The 15,776-nt window shown below is 39.5% G+C and overlaps 1 protein-coding gene across 1 annotated transcript in view; it reads right to left on the minus strand.

Moving 5' to 3' along the window:
- The window catches only part of LOC126161889 (succinate dehydrogenase [ubiquinone] flavoprotein subunit, mitochondrial), a 94,896-nt gene that overhangs the window by 51,898 nt on the left and 27,222 nt on the right, over nucleotides 1-15,776 (minus strand). The window contains exons 5-6 of the mRNA XM_049918029.1: nucleotides 8,669-8,955; nucleotides 726-864 (exon numbers count right to left, since the gene is read on the minus strand). Coding sequence (XP_049773986.1) covers nucleotides 726-864; nucleotides 8,669-8,955 — 426 coding nt within the window. The remainder of the gene's footprint in view (nucleotides 1-725; nucleotides 865-8,668; nucleotides 8,956-15,776) is intronic.

A 15,776-nucleotide genomic window follows, 5' to 3' on the forward strand; every position in this document is an offset into this window, starting at 1 on the left:
AGTTTGACCACAACACACCTCACCCTGTGTATCATGCCACGTATTGTGCCAAGTGCTTAGACGTTAACTATCTGCACCAGCTGCGTGATGAGTTCTACCTGTGCTTGTCTTTACACGAGTTTGGATTCTTTGCCAGATCAACTTGCACAGTGAGTTCATTTCCCTGTCACATAGCTCTGATATCTGGCTATTATCGAGCCACCGTCAGTCAATGAATTATCCGCGATGACCATATAGTGAAATTGCATTATCACACCTGTGTAGATACTAAACTTATAAACCCAAATTCTGAGCGCATTTCCCAACCATTCCAGAGGTCAGACCCTGTATTCACACTCTTCCTTCCCTCATTCCTTGTTTATGTTGAAGTCCTCCTACACCCTCCTCCTCCATTCCTTACTGTTTTTCTTCCCTTTCTTTTTGATTACACTTTTACAAGCGAGTTTGGGCATGTTCTCCTACGTTTCTAATAGAAGGTAGTATTTGGCAAAATTATAAAGGTGGGAAATACTATTACATTTTTAAGTGTAGTGGGTGCACACTGGCCGTAAAGAAATTTGCAGCACAGAATAACAAACAAATTTTATTACACTAAATGTCTGTTGGTGGGATATCAGGAATTATTTACATGAGAATTCTTTTCCTTGAGGTTTAAGTTCCTGGAGATAATTCTTTTATCAATGAGTAAAAATGGACCACTTCAGTTCCAGTATGATGAAACATACCTGTGGGATGGAACTGTACAAACTCCAAGTCTTGATTCTGCAACCCAGCACGGGATACCATAGCTGTACCATCCCCCGTGCATGTGTGTGCTGATGTGCATGAAAAATATGCACGTCCATATCCTCCAGTTGCAAGTATCTAAAACAGAATTTGAAAATAAACTCATAAATCTACAAATATATGTTAATTTCTTTAAAATTATGATATTTTGGGAAAACCTGATACACCTAATTGTAATCAAACAAAAAGAACAAAATGGAGGCAGGGGGTGGGGGTGGTGGTGGTGGAGGAGGAGGAGGAGGAGGAGGAGGAGGAGGAGGAGGAGTAGTGAGAGATAGACTGTTTGTTGTGCTCAAAACATGAGTTGTCAAAATGTTATTTTCTAAAATGTACAGTCATTTGAATGATGGAAGTATTTTAGTTCAACTTAAAAAAGATTCGCCTTTGCTCATTTCATGGTGCTCAAACACAATTCTCAATGCTAGTTGCTGTTATATAAATGTAATGTACAAAATTGTTAAAATTAGTTGTGAAAATTTTACACGGAATTAACTTACTACACTATACAACATTCATTCCATTTCATACCATAAACACACCAGAGATTATCAGAAAAGAAATTCTGAATGTGTAGAAACCAGGTTGATTTGGAGTGGTACGTACTTTTTGGAGGCAAACTGCTGACTTTACCTTTCTTCTTACATTTAGGTGGAATGTTCATTATTCCAAACGACCACAAATGAAATTAATGGTCCTTTACCACATAATTTTATATACTCAGTGTATGTCTGCATGCTACAGTGGTTAATACCACTAGTCACAGATGTGCGACAACTATGCTTCATTCTTAACAATCTCAGAATTTTTTAAAGACATGACTGTCTTTTAAAAGTCCATTCATCTTTAAGAGGTCAACTGATTTTTTGATGATGTGACTTACCAAACTAAAGCACTGGCAGGCCGATAGACACACAAACAAACACAAAATTTAAGCTTTCGCAACCAACGGTTGCTTCATCAGGAAAGGGTGAAGGAGAGGGAAAGACGAAAGGATGTGGGTTTTAAGGGAGAGGGTAAGGAGTCATTCCAATTCCGGGAGCGGAAAGACTTACCTTAGGGGGAAAAAAGGACAGGTATACACTCGCACACACACCCATATCCAACCGCAAATACACAGACACAAGCAGACATTTGTAAAGGCAAAGAGTTTGGGCAGAGATGTCAGTCGAGGCGGAAGTACAGAGGCAAAGATGTTGTTGAAAGACAGGTGAGGTACGAGCAACGGCAACTTGAAATTAGCAGAGGTTGAGGCCTGGCGGATAACGAGAAGAGAGGATATACTGAAGGGCAAGTTCCCATCTCCGGAGTTCTGACAGGTTGGTGTTAGTGGGAAGTATCCAGATAACCCGGACGGTGTAACACTGTGCCAAGATGTGCTGGCCGTGCACCAAGGCATGTTTAGCCACAGGGTGATCCTCATTACCAACAAACACTGTCTGCCCGTGTCCATTCATGAGAATGGACAGTTTGTTGCTGGTCATTCCCAAATAGAAAGCTTCACAGTGTAGGCAGGTCAGTTGGTAAATCACGTGGGTGATTTCACATGTTTCTCTGCCTTTGATCATGTACACCTTCTGGGTTACAGGACTGGAGTAGGTGGTGGTGGGAGGGTGCATGGGACAGGTTTTACACTGGGGGCGGTTACAAGGGTAGGAGCCAGAGTGTAGGGAAGGTGGTTTGGGGATTTCATAGGGATGAACTAAGAGGTTACGAAGGTTAGATGGACGGTGGAAAGACACTCTTGGTGGAGTGGGGAGGATTTCATGAAGGATGGATCTCATGTCAGGGCAGGATTTGAAGAAGTTGTATCCCTGCTGGAGAGCCACATTCAGAGTCTGATTCAGTCCCGGAAAGTATCCTGTCACAAGTGGGGCACTTTTGTGGTTCTTCTGTGAGAGGTTCTGGGTTTGAGGGGATGAGGAAGTGGCTCTGGTTATTTGCTTCTGTACCAGTTCGGGAGGGTAACTGCGGGATGCGAAAGCTGTTTTCAGGTTGTTGGTATAATGGTTCAGGGATTCCGGATTGGAACAGATTCGTTTGCCACGAAGACCTAGGCTGTAGGGAAGGGGCCGTTTGATGTGGAATGGGTGGCAGCTGTCATAATGGAGATACTGTTGCTTGTTGGTGGGTTTGATGTGGATGGACGTGTGAAGCTGGCCATTGGACAGATGGAGGTCAACGTCAAGGAAAGTGGCATGGGATTTGGAGTAGGACCAGGTTAATCTGATGGAACCAAAGGAGTTGAGGTTGGAGAGGAAATTCTGGAGTTCTTCTTCAGTGTGAGTCCAGATCATGAAGAATGACGATGGATCGGTCAGCCTTCAGATCACAGATAGCCTGGGCTTCAGCAGTGGTGATGTTGGGAGTAGGATTAAGGTTTTTTAAGAAGGATTGAGAGGCAAGGCTGGAAGTCAGAAATTCCTGGAAGGTTTGGAGAGGGTGATTTTGAGGAAGAGGAGGTGGGTTCCGATGTGACGGAGGATGGAACTGTTCCAGGCAGGGTTCTATTTTGATAGTGTCCTGGGGAGTTGGATCATTTGGAGTAGGATTAAGATCATTATTCTTCGTGGCAAAGTGATATTTCCAGCAGAGAGTACGAGTGTAGGACAGTAAATCTTTGACGAGGGCTGTTTGGTTGAATCTGGGAGTGGGGCTGAAGGTGAGGCCTTTGGATAGGACAGAGGTTTCGGAACAGGAGAGAGGTTTGGAGGAAAGGTTTGTAACGCCGGAAATGCATATCCTCCTATTTCCATCTATGGTACTATTTTTCTTCCTTGCTTTGTTACCTCAAGATATGACATTTCTGTCTCTTTGTATATTGTAATTGTTTTACTATTTGTATATTTATGCATTTATGTCGATGTATAATTGGTTTGTTTCGTAAATATTATTTGTATTTTTACGCTGGGTCTTGCCTAGGGAAAACTGCTATCGAACGATTACGTCGATAGGTCGTGTGAAGAATCAAAGTGTGTAGGATCTTTGGTAGCGTTAACTCTGCCGCGTGGAGCGCGGGCTGAGAGAAGGTGTCTGGCTGGAGTAGCGAGTGGAGCAGGTGTGTTGTGTGACGCTCCCGCGAGTTGCCGCGCTTTCGGGGTTTGGCAGCATGTAATTGCGCTCGACTTGCGATGATAGTTTCTGACATGGTGTCGCGGACGGGAAACATTAACTAGCGTACATCAAGAGCCCGTTTCGTCTGGTGACCGTGTCGAGAAGAAGGCGCGCCAACATCCAGCTTCTGCAACAGCGACGGCCGACAATGAGTGACTGTCGCCACCTCCTCGATCGACGGCTTCAAACCTTCAATCAACCATCAAGGAAGACTGGAAGCAAGTGAAGTTTTAGAACTGTATGGCAGACCTCAGCTTTTCGAACTGTACCATTTTCGTAACTATAATTACACCAACTTAGCATGAACCTTTGTTGCTCATTGTCCCAATTGCATTACCAAGCAGGGTCCCTTCCTTTTCCGGAATGAACCCGAGTGTCGTTGAAATTTAAACGCCAGCACTAAAGTAATATAGCTAATTCTATTTCACTGCTTTAATTTCAAAGTTCAGTTAGCTGGCTACAATATTCAGATTACACAAGCACAAATTAAGAGTGCGAGTTTTGTTACCATATTTTAGCTTACCTGTGACTGCAGCTCAGCTTGGTACGTACTAAATTTTACTATTGTTAATTGTTCAGAATCATTTAATTCAAGTTCAGAGTTAAATCTCTTATTTCTAAATTGCGTAGATTCAAGTAGTTTTTGAAATGATTGTTGAGGTAGTCCAAGACTAACCGTATTTTACTGAATTTCGATGTGCTTCAGAAAGAAAGCTCACTATTAACTTCAGTCACTAAATTAACTTTCGATTTTCCGGTTTTATTAATTCTTTTGCTAAATTAAGTCAGGGTGTAGCGAAATTTATTACTTCTGACAAACTTTCAGTTTTCACACTACGCGTGTCAACCTTCAGTTGCCACGCTTCTAGTGCTAATTATATGTGTAATAACCTTTCTTTTTTTCAGTTACTATAGTAATTGTCCTTAGGACTGGCGACCGTGATTTCCCCCAAATCTCAAATACCTGATTACCGCTAGTTAATTGTTAACGTAACGGCTGCACATTTACTTTCTTTATTAACTTTACCCCTTTTCAAAATTAATTTCCACCAGTTTCATTAGCACATTTCCTTTCATTTAGATGTAACCCTTTCCTCCCTCTTTACCGACAGGTTAACTTCGGTGACGATTGCTTTTCCAAAATTCCCATTAGGTACACGCGGTTTCATTTTTCGCTGTCATTAAGGTCGGTAAGTGAGGGGGAGGTTACAGGTTAACTACTGAATTAGGGTGTTGTGGTTCCAGATTGTGTTGATTGGAATTTTGAGGTTTTGGGGGGAGTGGAGCTGGAAGTGGGAGATTGAGTAGATGGGAGAGACTGGGTCTGTGTGCAATGAGAGGAGGTTGAGGTTTGCTGGAAAGGTTGTGAAGGGTGAGTGAGTTGCCTTTCCGGAGGTGGGAAACCAGGAGATTGGATAGTTTTTTGTGGTGGAGGGAGGCATGCTGTTTTAATTTGCGGTTGACCTGTAGGAGGAGGCTCTGAACAGCGGGTGTGGATGTGGGAGAGGAAAGATTGAGGACTTTTATTAAGGATAGGAGTTGATGGATGTGTTCATTGCCTGAGTTGATGTGTAGGTGAAGGATTAGGTGGGTGAGGGCAATGGATTGTTCAGTTTGGAACTGGTATAGGGACTGATGGAAAGAAGGGTTGCAGCCAGAGATGGGAACTTTAAGTGTGAGGCCTTTGGGGGTGATGCCAAATGTCAGACAAGCCTGAGAAAATAAAATATGGGAGTGTAATCTGGCTAGGGCGAAGGCATGTTTGTGGAGGGAATGTAAATAAAACTTAATGGGGTTGTTGTGAGGGTGACATGGTATTAGAATGTGGAAAGTGTAACATGAATGAAAATGAAAATAAAAATATATGGGGAGAGATAAAGGGGAACTAGAAAGCAACTGGAGATCTGGTGTGAAAAAAGGCGAAAAAGTGTTGGTAAAAGCTGGGCTATGTGGATCCTGTGGTGAACTTGGGTTGGTAGACAACGATGTGCACAAAGGTTAGGTGGTTGTGTTGCCGCCAAAACACGTTAAAGGATGGAGAAATTCAGGAAAATTTCGAAGAAACTGCGTGTAAATTTATTAAAAGGAGTGGTTTTGTGGTGGCAGATTATGAAAATGAGGCTAACATTTGTCTGACGAAGAAATAATGACGTTAAAACCTGTGGGAAGCGGCTAAAAATGATCAGTGATGTGGGAAAAACGGAAATGGAAATAAAGCGAAAGTTATTAGAACTAGCTGAAATGGTTGTTTAATAGGTGAAAGGAACTGTTTGTAAACTGGAAACGGTGGATTTTATAGCAGTGATAGTGTTGAAAGCGGGGGGGAAAAAAAATTCTTTTTGGTTATGGTTTGGAAGTAGGTTACGTATTATTGAGTATATATAGGCGGGATAAAAATTTTTATGGTAGATTACGGTAAAAAGGAGAAGGTGAATACAAAGTGAAACTACTTGCAAAAACAGAAAGAGAAAATAAGATGACAGAAAAGATTTCGAAATGCAACAGTGACAATAACAAACGTAATTGTTGGGTTCAAATTAATGATATGAACATAATAGAGGGAAACATTCCACGTGGGAAAAATATATCTAAAAACAAAGATGATGTGACTTACCAAACGAAAGCACTGGCAGGTTGATAGACACACAAACAAACACAAACATACACACAAATTGTCATACTGACAGTTTCTTGATGCCTCGAGATGTGTCCAAATCAGTTGACTCCTCCTTTTAGTCAGGTTGTGCCATAAATTTCTTTCTCCCAATTATATTTATTAGTACTTCATTAGTTATTCCACCTATCCATTTAATCTTCACTATTTTTTCTGCAATACCACAATTCAAAAGTTTTTATTTTTTTTTATTCTGTTCTTAACTGACTGACTATAGTGCATGTTTCATTTCTGTATAAGGTTACAGTCCATACAAATATCTTAAAGAGGTCTTCTAGCAATTAAATTAATATCCATTGTTAAAGAATTTCTATTTTCCTAAAACATTTTCCTTGCTCTTGCTACTATGCATTTTATATTCACTCTACTTCTATCATCAGTTATCTTTCTACCCAAATAGCAACATGTCTACTACTTTTAGGGTTTTATTTCATAATCCAATTTCATCAGCATCACCCAATTTAATTCAACAACATTCCATTTACCTTCATTTTACTTTTGTTGATATTCATCTTATAATATGTTTTCGAGACACTATTCAACCCATTCAATAGCTCTTCCCACTCTTTTGCCATTTCTCACAGAATTACTGTGTCATCATCTTCTATTTCTTCTGTCTGACATTTAATTTTCTTCCCACCTTCAATCTTTGTTTCCTTCACAGCCTGCTCATTGTACAGATTGAATAATATTGGGGATAGGCCAGAATCCTGTCTTACTACCAACTCAACAACTGCTTGCCTTTCTGTTTCCTCATCCTAAATCATAGGGTCAGTATTACTCCTGTATTCTTACATTTTACTGGACATCTGAAGAAAATTTGAGACAGTTTTTTGTAAACTGATAATATGGTAATATTTACATGTCAGCACCTACTGTTTTTGGAATGGGAATTAGTGCATATTTCTTCTGAGGGCATTTTTCCTGTCTCGTATCTTTCACACAGGCGGAGTTTTCTCGTGACTGACTGTTCCAACAATCTTGAGGGTTCTATGACTGTCATCTTCCCAACACCACAGTTTAGATTCGAAACCTGGGCCATTTTCTATGTTAGTTAAGAATTTAGAAAAAACGTAATGTACATCTATTCCTTCATGATACATTGGATACAATGAGAGTGAGAATGCAAGTTAAGTTCTAGAACATAGCATCTAACATCCAACTTATGGGTGACAGAATGGTAGAAGAGGGCCTACACCTACTGCCAAGAGAGCAATGTGTAACCTCTTGTACAATATGTGGCATACAGCCACATGTTCTACAAATAACAGTAAGCATACACATACAATGTTATATCATGTTACAGGCCCCACTGACAGAAGCATGCCAGCACACTGATGTATTCACATTACCTCTGGTGTGTGTGTGTGTGTGTGTGTGTGTGTGTGTGTGTGTGTGTAAAATGAAAGAACAAATTTTGTTAACCTTAAAAATTGGCTACAGTACAAGCAAGTGAAACAATTCAAACAGCATTTACAACAAAAATTAATTTTCACAATGGTACAAAGAGGTTAAGTACACAGCCCAAATTGTTCGTTCCATGTATGTAAAACACACAAACTATAATCAGCCTGTTCCTTGTACATTATGGATCCTCCCAGAAACAGAACAGTACCATGTGTTTATGTGGGTTGCTGTCTCAGGTTTTGTATAAGCAGTATTTCAATGTATGTAGCAAACCTAGTCATGAAAGATGTTCAAAATTTGATGATAAAAGAATTAAATTAAGGAATGTCATAAGATACATGATGCATTGGTTCAAAATTGTTCAAATGGCTCTGAGCACTATGCGACTCAACTTCTGAAGTCATCAGTCGCCTAGAACTTAGAACTAATTAAACCTAACTAACCTAAGGACATCACACACATCCATGCCTGAAGCAGGATTCGAACCTGCGACCGTAGCGGTCACGCGGTTCCAGACTGAAGCGCCTTTAACCGCACGGCCACATCGGCCGGCCATGATGCATTGGTGAACACTGTCCAGCCATTTCATGTGAAGTTGAAAGATATGTATCTAAGCATGCACTGATTGCTTCAGTTCAGATATTGCATGTTACACAGGACTTGCTATCAACAAGTAACATGTTCACTAACCGTGTTCTTTGCTCTGAAACGATGTATTGATCCATCCTCTAAGCAGAGAGCAATAACTCCCACACAGGCATCACCATCCATCAAAAGGTCCAGAGCAAAATACTCAACAAAATAATTGCAATCATATTTAAGAGACTGGCCATAAAGTGTATGCAACAAGGAGTGCCCTGTGCGGTCTGCAACACAGCAACATCGATGAGCTTGTCCTCCTTTTCCAAATTTGAGAGACTGGCCTCCAAATGCTCGCTGATAAATGCGGCCTTCAGCTGTCCTACTGAATGGCATACCTGTAAAGTACGAACAAATATCATCACCATCCATCATCCACCACCACCACCACCACCACCACCACATGTAACATACATTGGTGCAATTGCATTTCAGGTTCCAATTGTTTATGACATACTGTTCTACAAAGAAAATTCAGTAGGTCAGGAGTGTTGTCACAATAGCAAGGCAATTCGTTGTGTTTAATAATATCATATAAATGAAGGTCAACATTAACGTTTTCTTATCCAAAGAGGTGTTATAAACACTGCTGTACCCCATCCTATTTATTCTTTTTCAAAATATGCTGTCTGTTGTGGAACAAATAACTACCACTGCTGTAGGGGTTGTACTTGTTTAAATTTTATCATTCACCAGTACAATCATACATGTATGTATGAATTCTGAGCAAAGAAATGTTAATTAAAATTCACTTTCATGTTAAAAAATATTTATTGCAAGTGGGACATTATATTTTTGCTTCTCAGATGCCAAATGGTAAACATCTTGTCCAAAAGTGAAATACTTTATTAATGAACATGATCCGATGTCCTAGAATTTTAATGTACTGGCAGAAAGGATTTAATCTCTCAGTAATATCCAACATTATGCCTTAACAGATTTCTTCCCTTGAAAAGAAAGATTCACTTTATAGATACTAACATAGTGAATAAAGAAGTAAAAATAAATGAATTACAGAGGGTTCAACTAATTATCAACACTGTTATAAATGTTTATATCAATCTTCCCATAAATTTCAAATCTGGTTCCATCAATGAACAGGTGATTCCTTTATCCCAGCAGAGTGTAACTTTAAAAAATGTATCTAAAATAAACCTACACCTGTAGATTTGAAAAAAAAAAAAAATTGTGATTACAGCAACTTGAGGCTCTGAAATGTACCTACGTGCTTCAACAAACCTGAATGATTCTTCGGCTATCATAGGCTTTAGCTGAAGCTTTACTGACAACTTCCACATAGGAAAGACCTGAGGTGCATGAACCTGAGGATGAAACTGATCCTGAGGTGTGTAAAAATCCCAATACTGCAATCTTATCCCTATTATTTCCAATGACAGAATAAAAGATGGTTATGATCATTTCTCAGACACTGATGATCCAACTTTCCTGCAAATGTGGAGGTTATGCCAAGTAATAGCAGAACCAAAACTTTTTACAAAAATGGCAGTGTATATTTATGTCTTTTGAAGTGCAAAAGTTGTTTCAAACAATTTCACACAAAGATATATGCTCTTAGTCTGCCAGATTATTGCTAGTGATTTTTCAATTTTCCAATGATTGTACTAATTATTCAAATTTATATCCTAGTTTAAACATGAATAAATAAAATGTTTGAAGCAGATTCACACACACAACTAATATTACCTTGTTGCTGTGGTCTTCAGTCTGAAGACTGATTTGATGCTCCATGCTACTCTATCCTGTGTAATCCTTGTCTCGGAATGACTAGTGCAACAACCTACATCCTTCGGAATCTGTTTACTATATTCCTCTTTTATGTCTCCCTCCATGATTCCCCCCCCCCCCCCCCCCCCCCCCCCCACACACACACAAACAACAAACTACCCTCCCATACTAAATTGGTCATCTCTTGATATCTCAGAATGTGTGCTATCAGGCAATGCCTGCTTCTAGCCAGGTTGTTTCACAAATTTCTAATCTCCCCATTTCTTTTCATTACCTCCTAATTTGTTACATGATCTGCCAATATAATTTTCAGCATTATTCTATAGCACTCCATTTTGAAAGCTTCCTATTCTATTTTTGTCTAAACTGTTTATCATCCATGTTTCACTTCCATACATAGCAATACTCCATACAAATACCTTCAGAAAATACTTCATAACACTTACATGATATTCAATGTTAACAATTTTCTCTTCTTCAGAAATGCTTTTCTTGCCATTGCCAGTCTACATTTTATACCCTCTCAGCTTTGGCCATCATCAGTTATTGTGCTGCCCAAGTAGCAAAACTCACCTACTATATATTTTATTATGTATCCCATTTCCTAATCTAATTCCCTAGCATCCTCTGATTTAATTCAGCTATATTCCTTAGCCTTGTTTTGCTTCATTGACATTCATTTTGTGCCCACCTTTCAAGACACTATCCATGTTGTTCATCTGCTCTTCCAAGTCATTTGCTGTCTCTGACAGAATTACAATGTCATCAGCAAAGCTCAAATTTTTTCTTTCTTCTCCTTGAATTTCAATTCCTATTCCAATTTTTTCTTTGGCTCCTTTTACTGCTGGTTCAATGTACAGATGGAATAACATCGGAGATAGTCTGCAACCCTGTCTCATCCCCTTCTCAACCATTGCTTCCCTTTGATGCCCCCTCGACTCTTATAAATACCATCTGATTTCTGTCCAAGTTGTAAACAGCCTTTAGCTCCCTTCAGTATTTCAAAGAGATTATCCCAGTCAATACTGTCAAAAGCTTTATCTAAGTCTACACATGCTACAAATGTAGGTTTGTCTATCCTTAACATATCTTCTCAGAAAAGTCATAGCGTCAGTATTGCCTTGTGTGTTCCTACATTTCTCTGGAACCCCCATGTCAGCTTCTACCAGTTTTTACATTCTTCCGTAAAGAATGTGTGTTAGTATTTCATAACCAAGACTTATTAAACTGATAGTTTAGCAATTTTCGCATCAGTCAGCAACTGCTTTCTTTGGAATTCTTCTTAAAGTCAGAGGTTATTTTGCCTGTCTCATACATCTTGCATACCAGATGGAAGAGTTTTGTCATGGCTGGCTCCTCGAAGGCTACCCTAGTTCTAACGGAAGGTCATCTGCTCCTGGAGCTTTGTTGCAACTTAGGTCTTTTACTGCTCTGTCAAATGTTCCCTGCAGTTTCACATCGCCCATCTCGTCTTCATCTACACCCTCTTCCATTTCTATAATATTACCTTCAAGTACATCTCCTTCATACAGACCCTCTATATACTCCTTCCACCTTTAACTTCTTTGCTTAGGACTGGTTTTCTGTCTGAGCTGTTGACCTTCATACAGCTGTTTCTCTTTTCTCCAAGAGCCTCTTTAATTTTCCTGTAGGTGGTATCCATCTTTCCCCTAGTGAAGAATGTTTCTAAATCCCTAAGTCTCTCTCTAGCATTCCTGCCTAGCCAGTTTGCACTTCCTGCCAATTCCATTTTTTAAATATTTGTATTCCTTTTTGCCAGCTTCATCTGCTGCATTTTAATATTTTCTCCTTTCATCAATTAAATTCAATATCTCCTGTGTTATCCCCGGACTTCTACTAGGCTTTGTCCTTTTACCTATTTGATCCTCTGCTGCCTTCACAATTTCATCTCTCATAGCTATCCATTCATCATCTACTGTATTCCTTTCCCCCGTTTTAGCCAACCATTGCCTAATGCTCCCTCAAACACTCAACAATCTCTGGTTCTTTCAATTCATCTATGGCCTGTCTCTCTAATTTCCTACCCATTTTGCAATTTCATCAGTTTTAATATACAGTTCATAACAAATAAATTGTTGCCAGAGACCATAATTTACAATTTAAAATCTGGTTACAAAATCTTTGTCTTACCATTATATAATCAAACTTTCGATGTCTTCAGCTCTACCACATATAATACCTACTTTCATGATTCTTACCCTGTTAAATTATTACTAATGGTTTATTAATGAATAGTAATTGTAACTTTAACTAATTACTTAAATTTTTATGCTAGTATACACAAAAAATGAGAAATCATGTAATTATATTTGGATGAGATAAATATGCACTTTATCTGTCAATCACAGTCCTATGTACTTGTGAAGCATATTGCACATACTTTAAAAATAAACCCCGACCTGCACCATCACTTGGGTTCTTATTTATAACATTAATGAAAAACAATCTTTTAGGATTTTTCTTGACCTAACTGTAGGCCATAAATCAAATTAAAACTAGAAGTTCATGGAAAAAAATTCAACACGGCTGAAAGGGGGGGTAAGGATAACAATTCCTTTGTAGATAATTAATTGTGTCTGGCACCCAATCTCAGAAAACAACCAAATCATAACAATGAACCATAAATGGCATTTAATAACTAACACATTCCAAGATAATGTAGAGTACGACCACTTGTGATGGAGTTGCTGGGATTCCACATGCTCTACTACCTATAAGGATGACATATGTATCAGAGTTGAAGAATCTGTCACATGTAGTCCTTTGGGCAATTTAATAGTGTAGGTACATGTGATCGTTTTGTAAAAAGATGTTTCCTTAGAAATCAAAAGCGATGTAATATGTTATTAACTTAGTCTTTTCATTGAAGACAGAAATCAAATTAATCACTGAAAACTTCTCAATTTACACATCAGCATGATAGTCAAATAAGAACTTGAGGGAAATAACTGCCTTTGCTCGGTAGCCCACAAAGATAGCTAATTTCTTGAGCACCTACCCAATTAATTAATTCTGTTCATATGACACTTATTGAAAGACCTTGTTCACATTTCATCAAAATACAATCAAAAACATCTTTGATGTTGTTGAGCAACAGTCATACAACATTTTTTAAAGGACTACACTGCCATTTGACTGTTTCATTGTTTATTTGTACAACCAAGGTTTTGGCTTTTTAGTCATTTTCAAGAATGTGATTTTATGGCTTCAACATATATTGCAGGACACTTATGTTGTCAGGCTCAAAAAAATATTGGCTCCCCATGAAATGCCATGTGCAAAATCAGCATCTTGTAAAAGATCAGTCAACAATTGTAGGAGCATGTCATATTTTGTAAAAACAGGGTTATGCTTGTAAATATTAAAAGATAAGCACATGTCCTTAAAATGTAATGAGTAATAGCAATTACGAAAAAATCTTGCATAACAAAAAGTGAGAGTCACAATTATTTGAGTGTAGTTTTTAAAATCCATATGCAATTTATATAAATTATGATGTTGGTGTCATGTGTTCATAATCACAAACTGACTAGTCATATAAAAAACTTTATATCTGTGCACTGCCGTACACTCTTCTAGTGTTACAAGTGCCTATTCTAACATGTACAGTTGCAAGACTACAAGGAAGGAGAAAACAAATAGTTTACACAAAATAAAACAGAAGGCACTGCTTCGTTTTTGTTGTCACTGTTTATGAAAATTCTAGAGCAGTATTTAGAATGTTTAGTCAAAGGACAAAATTTCACTGTGCTGTATAAAATACAAAAAACTGCTGAAAAAAGAAGCAAAACAGTAAGGAAACTGGCCAGGCAACTAAAATTACAAGGAAATGCTTAAATACCAATTGTAAACAAATATTAGGGACAGTAATCATGGGTGGCTGATTGATGTGTGATTGGTATAAGCATGTAACAGAGCTGTGACTAGCTTTCAAGCTGCTTGTCTTTGTCTAGTTTAAGTGTAATGATTAATGGAAAATCTCATATAAAGATGTGAAACAAATACCAACAAAGAGAGAGAGGGGCTGGCCAGTACTTACCTCAGCTCAGAACAGCTGATAGATACACAAAAAACAGAACCGAAAATTTACTAGCTTTCGGGACAAATGTTCCTTCATCAGGGAGGAGAGGGGGGAAAGAAAGGGAAGGAGGGAAAGTAGATTCAGTTACTCACAACCCAAGTTATGAAGCAACAAGGAAAGGAAAACAGGGAGGGTAGCAAGGATGGAGGCATGGTTGTCAGAGGGAAGCCAAAGATATTCTACTGTAAGTACTGTGCCAGCTTCAAACCGAAGAGGATGCATACAGAAGTAAAGAGGTATATAGTATAAAGATGAACACAACTATGTAGGATGAAAAGATGCGTGAATGGCTAAAGAGGAAAGGGAAAGAGGAGAAGACTGAAGAGTAAATGGGAGTGAGATTGTTTAACGTAGGTTCAGTCCAGGGGGATGGCGGGATGAAAGGATGTGTTGGAGTGCAAGTTCCCATCTCCGCAGTTCAGAGGGATGTTGGGTGGGAGAAGCCAAATGGCACATACGGTGTAGCAGGTACCTAGGTCCCTAGAATTATGCTGGAGGGCATGCTCCGCTACTGGGTATTGGACATCTCCTAGGCGGACAGTTCGTCTGTGTCCGTTCATGCGCTCAGCCAGTTTAGTTGTTGTCATACCGATGTAAAAGGCTGTGCAGTGGCAGGCACGTCAGTTGATAAATGACATGTGTAGTTTCACACGTGGCCCTGCCTTGAATTGTGTATGTTTTACCAGTAGCGGGGCTGGAGTAGGTGGTTGTGGGGGGATGCATGGGGCAGGTTTTGCAGCGGGGTCGGTTACAGTGGTAGGAACCACTGGGTAGAGAAGATAGTCTGGGAATATTGTAGGGTTTAACAAGGATGTTACGGAGGTTGGGGGGGGGGGGGGGGGGGCGACAAAAGGCATCTCTGGGTGGTGTGGGGAGAATTTTGTCAAGGGATGATCTCATTTCAGGGGTTGACTTGAGAAAGTCATATCCCTGGCGGAGTAATTTGTTGATGTTTTCGAGGCCAGGATAATATTGGGTGACAAGGGGGATGCTTCTGTGTGGTCTGGGGGTAGGAACATTGTTGTTGGACGGGGAGGAATGTATTGCTCAGGAGATCTGTTTGTGGACAAGGTCTGCAGGATAGTTGCGGGAGAGGAAAGCACTGGTCAGGTTATTGGTGTAATTGTTGAGGGTTTCATCACTGGAGCAGATACGTTTGCCACGAATACCTACGCTGTAGTGAAGGGAGCATTTGATGTGGAATGGATGGCAGCTATCAAAGTGAAGGTACTGTTGTTTGTCTGTGGGTTTGATATGGGCAGAGGTGTGGATGTGAGCTTCAACAAGATGAAGGTCAGCATCCAGGAAAGT

This window comes from Schistocerca cancellata, chromosome 2, assembly GCF_023864275.1.
Source record: "Schistocerca cancellata isolate TAMUIC-IGC-003103 chromosome 2, iqSchCanc2.1, whole genome shotgun sequence".
NCBI lineage: Eukaryota > Metazoa > Arthropoda > Insecta > Orthoptera > Acrididae > Schistocerca > Schistocerca cancellata.